We start from the raw sequence: 12,429 nt of genomic DNA on the forward strand, positions 1-12,429 counted from the left end.
AATAGTAGTGATGGCTGCTAAAAGAATATGGAAGCATGTTTTGATTTCCACATGCATTTCTGAATTTCTAGAAAGATCTTTCCAGTGTTTCATTTAATTTGCTTGCTGGCTACTAGAACATATCATGTTAAGGCAAAAAATGGATTTGCAAAGGTATTGTTAGCCCTCATCAGAGGTGGTGTGGGATCTTTCCCTTGAAAGAGAACGTATACATTGGTAAACATTTGATATAGCCTATTGCAAAGGAAATAAAGAAAACCATAACCTGAGAAAGAAGATGTATTAACGTGTCTCAAGGCTTGAGCTGGTCTTGTTCAAGTCATTTCATTATGTTACTGTTTGAGGTATGAGAAGAGCATTGGCTGAGTAATAAGGACTTGACTACTTAGAGTTGAAATATAGCACTTGCTAGAGCTGTGGCTAGGACTAGAATCCCAAAAAGGAGTTTTGAGAAAGCAGAAATTCTAATTTCGACTATTTTTCTACCAATGGAAGATGAATTTGCTGTGCCTTGTCAGGGATCTGGTAAATGGGAGGCAAATCGAAGAAGAATCATAGAATCATGTATTCTTCTTTGTCTGTGCTGTGAAGCAGGAGTTCTTCAGCTTTCTTAGCAGGATGCAGGGTGCCTGCTTGTCGCCAGCCTGCAGAAGCACATTGTGCTGACACTCCATTTCCAGAGATACTGAAACATGTGACCACCTGCAATTTTGTCAAGGTCTGAAATGACTGATGTGGGAATGGCTCTGTGCTGTCCATATTTGTGAGGAACTTCTTGGACCAAACAACAGCTGCATTTTTCTTATTACTACCTGCCATTTATCTAGACATGACAGATATTTTGTTCTTTCTTAATGGGGAAAGAAATGGCCATCCTTCAGACTCTTACATATCATTTGCTGCATGGGGGGAAAAATGACTGCAGAAAGGCTGGACATCATTTTAATCTTGTGGCTTTTCTAGTGAGCAGATAATGTTGGCCTGAAATATATTGCTTATTTGTAATATTTATGCTGTATTTCTTCCTGTTGGAGACCTTTTTTTTTCTGTATGGAACATTTTCTCTGTCAGGTTTCTTTCACTGCACAATAGTGATTTGAGATCTGAATCATTAAGGGCCATGACTCATATACAGTGTGTGTCTTCTGCAGTTTCAGGAGTTGCCTGGCTTTCTGTCAATTTTTCTTTCATAGCATTTTTCTTCCGTAGCTCGTCTGCTGTGAGCAGAGCGATAGCCAGTAGAAGTGACCCAAGGTGGGGATGCCCCAGCGCTTAGCACTGTGGTGCTATGGCCGGAGTCTTAGTCCAGGTTACCCTCTTTGGTAGCCTGAGCTCATCTTTCAGAGCTCCTCAGAATGTATTTTGGTAGCAAAATGACATCTTAAGCCTTCTTAGGAGGTGTTTTAAATTTAGGTAGAGCCTGAGGTTTGTAAAGAATGCAGGTTTTCTGATCCTTGTGGTACTGTTAGTAGTCACTCCGTGTTTCGATTTGTTGTGGGTTTTGTTGTGTTTGTATTCTTTTGAGTATTGTCAGTTGGCTGCTGACTCTAGCTTTGAGTATCACACATCAGACACCTTCTGCTGGAATATAACCTTTTAAGACATGGTTATAAATGCTTCCTAAAATCTAATGTCTTTGGAGATCAAACAAATACATTTTCATTTTATTTCTTCTTCAACTTTTGATTCTTTTTCTTTGTAGATCAAGAAATCTTGCGTAAATTGGAGAAAGAGAAGATTCTTGTATTCACACCATCCCGCCGAGTGCAAGGGAGAAGGGTGGTGTGCTACGATGACCGATTTATAGTGAAGCTGGCCTTTGAGTCAGATGGCATCATTGTTTCTAATGATAACTACAGGGATCTAGCAAATGAAAAGCCTGAGTGGAAGAAGTTCATAGATGAACGCTTGCTAATGTATTCGTTTGTTAATGACAAGTAAGTCATTTTATCCTTATATGTGCCACTACATAACTGAGGAAAGGGCAGTTTGAAGATTTGTATGAATTTGTTATCTTCCACCAAAATCATTAAGTACATGTAAGAAAACAAAAGGAATAGTTAGTCATGTTTTTGGTGTTGTGAGTGAAAGTACTTGAACTCTGCTTCTTTGCTTTTTCGTAGTAATATTTTTATATCTTTTCACTGTAAAATTGTTTGCCTCTTCTAGTGTATACCAATGTGTATTCTGTATTTTACGTGTGCTACAGTGTCACGCTGAAATTCTCTTGGTGTACTGAGCCAGCAGTTTTGAGAACCTGTGGCTCCAAAACCATGAAGTCATAGAGCAGCCCAGGTTGGGATGGACCCACTTACTACTGGTGGCTTTTTGTTGTGGCATAGGCAGTGCTGCAGCAGAAAGTCAATCTTGTGCAGCTGTGGTACAGTGACATCAAAAGCTGCAGCTGTTTTCAAGAAAACAGCTCTCAGGGTACCCAAACATAAAGATGTTAGCATGGCAGGCTATAGCGCCAGGAGGTTCTTGTTTATTGCAGGAGGAATGTGAAAAGGCATTTGCTTCTGTAATACTTTTTTTTGTTGCTTTATAGATTTATGCCTCCTGATGATCCTCTTGGCCGCCATGGCCCAAGTCTGGATAATTTTCTTAGGAAGAAGCCTATTGTGCCAGAACACAAGAAGCAGCCGTGTCCATATGGTAATTTGATTTCCTGCTCATCAGCTTTCTGTACTGCTGGAACTGGTGACTCAGCCCCTGCTTTATTCTAATGCTGCCAGAATTAAAACTTTTAGATGGAGGTTTTTACATTATCGTCTTAGCCTGAGAATGTTTAAAATGATGAGCACTGGAGTTATTGCAGGCTGAAGGGATTTTTTTAATGTGATGGTTAAAGAACATTTCTATCTACCAGCTGAACTAAAGGAGCAACTTCATCAGTCTTTGGTAGAAAGAGATCTAAAACAACACCTGGAAAGCTACTTTGTAATGGACTTTTGGCCAGATAATGGATTGAGCTTCCTCAAGTTTAGCTGCTGGCCATCTTAACTGAGCTGAATGTCTACTGCTTTTATGGCTCCATAACATTCACATTAAGTTTCCCACTTCTTCTTCTTCTTAGCACAGTACACCAAGTGCCTGCATACGCACTGATGATGTGTTCAGCTCAAAGTGTGTCTGGTAGTGTTGGTCTGTGTTCTGAAGCAGTTGCTGCAGAGCACTACTACTGCCTCTTTTACCCACAGTACATGAAAGGAGATCTTAACTCTCACTCTGCATCACACAATACCATTTGCAAGATCTTCATAGAATCATAGAACCAGAGAATGGTTTGGGTTGGAAGGGACCTTAAAGATCATTTGGTTCCAGCCCCCTGCTGTAGGTGGGAACACCTCCCACTGTGCATTAGTGAAAGCCCTGTCCAGCCTGGCCTTGAACACTGGGGATAGAGCATACACAGCTTCTCTGGGCAACCTGCTCTAGTGCCTCACTGCTCGCACAGTGAAGCATGTCTCCCTAACATCTAAACAAAATTTATCCTCTTTCAATTTAAAGCTGTTATCCCTTGTCCTGTCACTGCATGTCCTTGTAGAAAGTCCTTCCCCAGACTTCTTGTAGGCCCCTTTAGGTGCTGGATGCCTGCTGTAAGGAGTCTTCTCCAGGCTGAATAGCTCCAACTCTCTCAACACGTCTTCATAGGAAAGGTGCCCTCTGATCCGTCTTTCAAGTTGTGAGTAAAACTTTAAATGAGAAGGATTTCCATTGTTTCATGATTAAGATCTTTTGTTTCTTGTTTTCTTCTTGCTGATGTTTTTTTTTTAAATCTCATTATCTTTGTCTTGACAGGGAAGAAATGTACCTATGGACACAAATGCAAATACTATCACCCAGAAAGGGGAAATCAGCCTCAGCGATCTGTAGCTGACGAACTTCGTGCCATGTCTAGAAGTACAGCTGCCAAAACTACAAGTGAAGGAGGACTGGTAAAAAGCAATAGTGTTCCCTGTAGCACTAAGAATGATGGCACTTCTGAGCTTAAGCGTGCCACTCCGAAGAGGCAATCGGATCCTAGTATAAGGACTCAAGTCTATCAAGACTTGGAGGAAAAGCTTCCCACCAAAAACAAATTAGAAACCAGGTCTGTACCTTCGTTAGTTAGCATACCAAGCTCCTCTGCTGCAAAACCCCAAAGTACTGCACCTTTAACCAACGGCCTTCCATCTGGAGTTCATTTTCCACCTCAGGATCAAAGACCACAGGGACAGTATCCTACAGTGATGATGGCAACCAAAAATCACGGAACACCAATGCCTTACGACCAGTATCCAAAATGCGAGTCTCCGGTGGATGTAGGGTATTACTCTATGCTGAATGCATATTCAAGTCTGAGTATATCTGGTCCACGCAGTCCTGAAAGGCGCTTCTCCTTGGACACAGATTACAGGATTAGCTCTGTAGCTTCTGACTGCAGTAGTGAAGGGAGCGTCAGCTGTGGCAGCAGCGATTCCTATGTGGGTTACAGCGATCGCTCGTACATGAGCTCTCCTGACCCGCAGCTGGAGGAGAACTTGAAGTGCCAACATATGCACCCGCATGGCCGCCTTAACTCTCAGCCATTCCTACAGAGCTACCACGAGCCTCTAACACGAGTGCAAAGTTACAGTCACGAAGAACCAAAGCATCACCACAAACCTCCAATTCCGTATATGGCTGTGCATTTCCAGCATCCAACCATCGGTGCTCGTTCTAGTTGTCCAAATGACTACTCTGCATCTCAGAGTTCGTCGCACTCAAAGACCGTGCACATGGGGAGAGCCCTTGTGTCCACGAGGATAGATAGCATTTCAGACTCACGTTTGTACGATAATTCTCCGTTGAGACACAGAAAGCCTTTTGCTGGCCAAGATGGGCTGGGAAGCTGGGACAGGCAGGGCTATGGGATGGATGCCTACGGCTACCGTCAGACCTACTCTCTGCCCAGTAACCCCACACAGCCGTGTTACGAGCAGTTTGCCTTCCAAAGCTTACCGGAGCAGCAGGACCCGACGTGGCGTGTACCGTACTGTGGAATCCCTCAAGACCCCCCGAGGCACCAAGACACCAGGGAGAAGGTGTACATCAACCTGTGCAACATCTTCCCCCCCGACCTCGTGAGGATTGTCATGAAGAAGAACCCTCACGTGACAGACGCTCAGCAGCTCGCCGCAGCCATCTTAGTGGAGAAATCTCAGCTAGGTTATTGAGATGATGCATCTTTGTGGTGTCCAGTAGTTTTCAGCTCAGCTCTAACGCTGAGGGAGGTTTGCTACAATAGCATTTGGGATCTCCTTCTCAGCAAGGAGGTTATATAGTAATCCATTTATGTGAAATACTGTAATACGGAGTCTGTATGTAGAGCCCCATGCATCAGAGTACCTGATATGTTTTGTGTTCTAGTTTGAAAATTTTTTAAAGGCTATTTTCATGTCTGGAGAAAGCTCCAGTTTAAATTAATATATAGAGAGATATATATACAAAAATCTGTGGTCTCTGGTTATAATCTTTGGTGCATCAGGGGTTTATATGCAGCACTTTCTATCCTTGTTACATGTTGTTGCGATTTTGGGATTTGTTTTTTAACTTGCTGGGTGTTCGTCCTGCACGGTGTTAAAACAACCTGCAGAGAGAGGGTTTTGCTACGTCCAGCAGACAATTTTCAAGCCAAGTTTTTGAACTTTTTACAACACCGTGTTTGTTTGTTTGTGGGCTTTTTTGTGTGTGTGCTATAATCTATTTATAGGAAACAAAGATTTACTACAGCACTGACTTTATTTTTTAAACAGATAATTGAGTTACCACGAACGGTGAGATGGGTAACCTTATATTAGTAATTTATAGCATGGCACTTTTCACTGCTTCCTTTGTTTTGTTTAAATAGTTACATGTTCGTTGATGCAGTTGATTGGTAAGATCAAATGCAATCAGAGGAAAAATACTTTTTATTTTTTCTTTTTTTTTTTTTTTTTGTTTTTTTACTAATTTATGGCTAAGGTGAAAGCCTTATTGCTTGGTTTTCAAAGGTGCTGAGAATTTGCAGCCCCCTTTGAGCCCAGCAGAGACTGCCAACACTCGGTACCTCCAAGAAACAGGCCGCCTTGCTCCCATCCCCACGTGCTGTTCCTGGTCAGTAGAAAGGGGCCTGACTTGCTAGGGTTCTGTTTAGATGTTTCCTGTGTCTTTCTTTGTATTGCTGCACAAGTGTACCGGATAAAATACGCTTTTCATAAAATATTTACCCGTTTTTAAATGAATTTAATTATCTCAATGCAAGTTTTGTATTTAAGACACTGTTTGATTTTACTTGTTATTTATCAAGGCTGGCCTGGAAGGGTTTGTGTGTTGAGGATATGCAACATTTATTAACTGCACTATGGTGACGATATTGTAGCTCAAAAGAACAAGTGAAACTTTTTGTCTTTGTGTTGCAGATGGGAGGGAGGGCTGGGGAAGAAGGGGCTGTGTGTGTTCCTGGCATCAGTTCCTGGCCTGCTGCGTCGCGGGGCCAATGCTTGCCACAGGTAGCGTAGTCTTAGCAGCAGACCGAGTGAGTCTGCTCTAGTACTAGTAAGGGATATTTCTGGTTTTAAGTCATGGGTTTTACTAGCACCTCTAAGCTTTTATATATATATACATCTATATATATAAAATAGAAATAGATTTTGCAATTGATGTCGGTTGTACTTACATGACATAGTCAGTTGCCTACAGTTTTAGGTTTCCATCCATTGTAACGTTTTTTCAGTGTTAACAAACCACTGGTTTACACAATTACTGCTGATCATTTTGGTACACTTGCTGGAATGTAAAGGCCCTGAAGAACCAGAAAGTACCTTTTACTGTTGATACAAATTGTATCTTTTTAACTGAGAACTATTTTGATTTGTAGATTTAGTAGAAACACAAACGTATGGCTACAGGCTTTTGGGCAACATTTTATCTCTTATTGAAAAAATAGAGATTTCAGATGTAGGATAGATTTAGGCGAGTAAAAATAGTTATTTGTTGAGGTGTCTGTCTCAGTTTCACATATTTAAAAAAAAAAAAAGAAAGAAAAGAAACTAAAGAAACTATTGGCATCTTCTTCCTCCTAAAATCTTCATAGTGTGAACTCACTAAAATAAAGGTAAAATGCTGCCTGAAAATGATGTCCAAGCACCTTTGAATACGAAGACATTTTCACTACTCGTGCGACACCGTGTGTGGCAGTGAGTAGGATTTGGGTATACAGTAAATGCTTCTGAAGAGCATTGTGCTTATAGACATATCCAATAATCTGAACCGTGTTCAGCAAACTATTTCAGGAAGTAGTGCTCCAGACGGCTCTTTCTGCTGATTTGGTGTGGGACCTGCGTTTGTTTGCCTGTCCGTGGGGCGGCGCAGGAGCCGTCTGTCCGGCTGCAGCCTTCCCCTCGCTTTGGTTGGTGGCTGTCTGCAGGCGTTGCTGGAGCGCAGGGGCTGACGTAGTGCTGATGCTGAGGTTTGCAGAGGTCGGTGGGTCTCACCTGGGTTGTACGCCTAAGATTTGAATGGAATGACACGTCAGTACTACACCATAGTGTAGATGCAGCTGTTTTAACAATGCAGCTATTATACCTGTGTTTTTATGAGTTTCTACGTTTATTTATTATGTAGGGATTCGCTTCTGCCAAAAGCTGAATTCCTTGAACGCGAACAGCAATGTGTGTTTGTAGTAGAAGCGTTTCATCTCCCCTGTCCCATGAACATCAGAACACCCTGTGCCGTGTGCCCAGGGCCCTCTGGCCGCCAGGCTTCACATCGTACTGCTGAAGCCAACAGGAGACACGCTGTGGTGCCTCCACAGATGTTAATGCAGCACTGAACCCCTGCGAGTGTGTTGGTTGGTAGAAAATTCCCATTGTACGTTCTGTGCTTGGTGCCGAAGCACTAAAAACACTTTGAAAGTGTAAGAACAGGAGTTACTTGGTGATTATTGATGTTGTGCAATGAGGTGCTGGTTCCCTTTAGACGCTCTTATGTTGGGTGAACAAAATGAGGGGGGGACAAACGGTAGGGCTTGGTTCTTCCTTTGTTGTAGTTGTGAGTATTGGAGGAGGAGGGGCAGACCGATCTGTACAGGGAGCAGTACCAGCAGTATGTGGGGAGGAGTGGTACTGGGCAGGTGGTACTGCTGGCTACGGAATTGCACTGATGCAAACAGCTGGGCTTAAATGGTAAGGGGTATCTTGTCAATATTGTCTTCACTGCAAGCGCTGCAGTTACAGAGGAGAACCTTCAGGTTAGCCCCATCCCACCACTTCCCTTCCCTCGGCATCGAGAGCTGTGTGCAAGCAGGACCTGAGCCATGAGAGCAGTTCTCTTGTCACAGTGTGCAGATGCACCGTGTTTGGGTGCACGTTGACGTCAGGCGTCCGCTCCGCTGTTCTCTATACAAGGGCTGTTGTCAGTATTTAGAGTTCTTAAATGCATCCTGTGGGCACCTGACTTTGAGCTCGGGCTGCCCGGGATGTGATGGTATTAATCGCTACGATGTCTTTCTACAAACGCCTTTAAATGTTTCTTTTTTCAATACCTTGCCCTTGCTTGCCAACTGCTGCTAATGGCTGGACGTAAGACCACGTCCCTGCAGGAGCCGTGTTTTCTCTGCTATGTCTGAACTATAACTCGGTCCTCTGCTGCAAACTGCTGTGGGGAGAGCCGGCAGCGTGCTGCGTGCATGCAGCACCCCAGAAAGGAGAGCCTGGTGACACCCGCGGCCTTTGGACTCTTGTTGAATCGTCCCATCTTCTGCTGGGAAAGTGGCAGCGAATGGGAGCTGCCATAAAGTACCAGACCTGTGTGTGCACACAGAGCACCTTACATGGCCCGGGCGCCGCGGCAGGGCGAGGGGTGTGCGACGGGGCCGGGCTGGTGCTGCTGGCTGCAGCGTGGTACGATGCTTTCCTGCTGTCTGGAGCATTTAGAAAATACCCAACTGACTTTGCATTGCTACTGAAAATTTAAAATACTGTGCAATTAAAAAGACCGTTTTTTTAATAAAAAGTAATGTAGAAATTATTTATTTTGATTTACAGTGTGACTCTTGCTAATTTATTTCTTGCTTTAAAGGCCACGGAGGAGTGTATCTGTGATTTAGTGTAGGACCTTAAGCTGCTGAAATGAAGATAACAACAGATTAAAGCTTAAAACGAAATCCTGTGGCCTTGTTTTGTTGTTTTTTATTGTTTGTTTGTTTTTACAAAAGGGCTGAGGTTTTATAAGCGTCAAGTCATGCCTTTTATACGCTCTGTAAATTATCAAGGGGGTAGGATTTAAGAATTTTCTTTGAACTTCAGTACATATGTGCACACCGTTTAGACTCACCGTGTAACCAGTGTGAAAATCGTCAGTGTGAGGTGGTTGTTCCAGCTGGCCTCGTGGTGGGGAGCGGGAGGGACGTTCAGATTCTGTGTGCGGCGTCCCACAGCGCACTGCCCATAGCCACGGCTACCTTAAGGCTTCATCAGGACCCCACGCGCAGTGTCTCTACATGCGTGGATCGTACTGGTGTCTGTGTGTGATGGGGTTTGCTTTGGTACAAGGCAGTGAGATACATGGGAGCTGTCGATAAAGGCATTGTTGATACGTTGAGTTGTTCATAGTTGGGAACATGCTGTAAATCATTCTCCACCTCCCATTTCCAGGTCTTAAAGGTTTGGTGTAACTTACGCTTGAACTGATTGTTACTCTGTCTGTCCTTGCACCTCTAAAGGGGAAATGACAGCAATAGTTCTCTTCCCCTCTCGGATCTAATAGCCACATGAGGAGCTGGAAGCATGCAGAAACCAAATCTATTCCTTGGCATCTCAGCACATTCATCCTCACTGTTTCACTGGTGTAACAGTCTACGCCTTCTAAAGGCAAACCTCTGTTTTTGTAGGATGAATTATTTTGTTATTCTTCAGTGAAGTCTGATTTAAAAGGTTAGGTTGGCTGGTTGGTTGTTTCTTATTTATGTGAATGACACTCTTAATCATTCTGGTATTTAAGAAATGTTGTGCCAGCACATTATGGAACATTGTGCAAGGAAATAGAAACACAGCTACGGCAGCAATAATTACGTTCAGTAGTTCCTTTTCTCTCATTATCCCTGTGCTTGTATTGAGTAGGTGAAGTTTTCTACAATTCTAAAGGCTGTTCTGGCAAAGCCATTAGTTAAGAGTAGTGTCGGGACCAATTGGTAAAGCAATTGTCAAATGCTCTTCGTTCCTTCACTGGTTGTTCTGTGTCATTTCTGTGATGTGACTACTCCCATCCTAAAGCCACCATCTAAACCATTCCAAAAACATGTATCTGGATTCTGCTTTTAGAGAAAAAATAAATAAAGATTTGTTTTCCTCACTGGTGGGCTGTTTTGTTTCATACGTACAAATTTAGAGAGCAGCATTGATGGCAGCAGAGCATAGAGCAGCTCTGTGTCCTGACCTGCACAGCACAACGGCTCCCGTTGAGTCGATTCACCCAACAGTGCCACAACTGAGAGGTTCAAACACATGCAGTGATCAAACACATGATTGCAGAGCGTAAGTTCATTTTTAAGGCAGTAAAGCATATTTATTAGGCTCTTTCCAGTCCTTTCTCTTGGTGAGAGGGCTGGGGCTCTGGACACACAGCCGTGGCTGTCATTGGTAGCAGAATCTGGATGAAGACTGCACACCAGCAGAGCTGCTCTGCCTTCAAGCATTGCTACACGTCTATTTATCTTTAAATGCATTACTCCAGCAGTTTATCTCAGAATTTTGCAAAGTTATTTGATGAATGCAAAGGTACAACAGAAGCTGTGGAAGCAGACTGTTGAGCACACACGATGCTCTGGAAAGTTGTGCAGAATTGCACTGCTGGCTGGGGTTGACCTGCTGGGTCTGGGTGCCCTGTCAGCCCTGCAGCCAGGAGCGAGGCTGAGAGTGGTGCAAATAGGGTGGGTGGTTGGCCTGAAAAGCAACCTAGCGCCCTTAAGCAGCTGTGCCCACTGACAATTCACTTGGTGCAAGCACTCTGCACAGCCATTTGCATTGGCTGCACCGTGGCTGAGCACGCTGTGTGGGTTTGCCTCCTCTGGGCAATGGGAGATGCTGGAGCGAAGCTGGAATGTCAGGGCCGGCAGATGGGTCAGGCAGGATGGCAGGGGCTCACTCCCACGGGGATTTGCCTGTTTGCATCCTTCAAGGTAAGCTTTGGAAGACCACCAGAGAACACGTTATCAGGCTAAAAACATACCTTGTGACTCTTTAAAAAGAGCCTGTCAGGGATCCCAGCAGCCCTCAGTGGCCACAGAGGTGTTATGCTGGAGTTGAAGGCTGCCATGCTGGAGCTGAAGGCCCAGAAGCAGACGGCCTGCAGCATCCCAGTAGCTCTTGTAGTAACACACAGGTGCTCCTGTAAGGCCGTGCCAAGACAGGGAAGCACCACGGGGCAGAAATGGCTACGACTGCACCAAGTGATGGATCACCCCCATCCCTATGGCAGCCCCGGGCCCATAGCCACCCCCAGGTGGAGTTGCTGCCCCGGGGGCTGAGGGCGGCCAGAGCCAGGCGGCGCTGCCATCAGCCCTTCTTCCCCTCCCCTCACAGATGAGCATGCCAAGAGCAGCAGGTGGGTACAAAGGAAATTAAACGCCGCTATTAATTTACATGAACCAGTGAAGCGTGGGCAACGGGAGCAGGAGACAAGGAGATGGTGATCAGCGTGAGCAGCAGGTTTTTACGTGGACCAGGCTCACATTACAGAGATCCCCCGATTGCGGGGCTGACCCGGGGCTGCTGCTGCCTTCTGGTGACCTGATACGCCTAGGAGGGAGAGCTGGGCTGGGCTGGGGCCAGGGCTGTGCGGGGCACCCAGCCTTTCTGTGCCACACAAAGGCCGTGGGATTCAGTTCATATTTCTTAAATGCACACCTGGATTTAGGCTCTATTTTGCTCATTTCAGAAGCAATCTTTTTTCCCCTTTGCCCTGGGGTTGCCCCATTTTGCAGAGTCGCCCGCTGGGGCCAGGCCTCTTCTCAGCCCTCCACCAGAGTCCTCCCACTGTGAGGTGGGTTAGTTAGATAGAACAGAATCTCAGAATCCTTCAGGTTGGAAAAGACCACTAAGAACATCCAGTCCAACCCCAACCCATCCCCACCATGCCCACTCACCACGTTCCTCAGTGTCACATCTTTACATTTCTTGAACCCCCCAGGGACGGTGACTCACCTCCACCTCCCTGGGCAGCCTGTGCCACTGCCTCACCACTCTTCCTGAGAAGAAATTTCCCCTCACGCCCAAGCTGAAGTTAGTCAGCACCCAAAGCTGGGAGACACAGGACACAGTCCAGTGCTGTGCTTGGAGCCTTTTTGGAATTGCTTCAGGGAAAGGAAAACATCAGCATGATAAAAATGGAAAGCGTAAGCATGGCACAACATGCAGGGAAGCAGGATCA

At 45.0% G+C, this 12,429-nt stretch overlaps 1 protein-coding gene across 5 annotated transcripts in view; it reads left to right on the forward strand.

The window, feature by feature from the left end:
• The window catches only part of ZC3H12C (zinc finger CCCH-type containing 12C), a 36,827-nt gene extending 30,582 nt beyond the window's left edge, over positions 1 to 6,245 (forward strand). For all 5 annotated transcript variants that reach the window (XM_052671309.1, XM_052671311.1, XM_052671313.1 and 2 more), the window contains 3 exons: positions 1,703 to 1,937; positions 2,549 to 2,655; positions 3,802 to 6,245. In XM_052671309.1, coding sequence (XP_052527269.1) covers positions 1,703 to 1,937; positions 2,549 to 2,655; positions 3,802 to 5,198 — 1,739 coding nt within the window. In that variant the 3' untranslated portion in view covers positions 5,199 to 6,245. The remainder of the gene's footprint in view (positions 1 to 1,702; positions 1,938 to 2,548; positions 2,656 to 3,801) is intronic.
• Positions 6,246 to 12,429: the final 6,184 nt, after the last annotated feature.

The sequence above is a fragment of the Tympanuchus pallidicinctus genome, unplaced genomic scaffold (assembly GCF_026119805.1).
Source record: "Tympanuchus pallidicinctus isolate F22 unplaced genomic scaffold, pur_lepc_1.0 scaffold11, whole genome shotgun sequence".
Classification (NCBI taxonomy): Eukaryota; Metazoa; Chordata; class Aves; order Galliformes; family Phasianidae; genus Tympanuchus; species Tympanuchus pallidicinctus.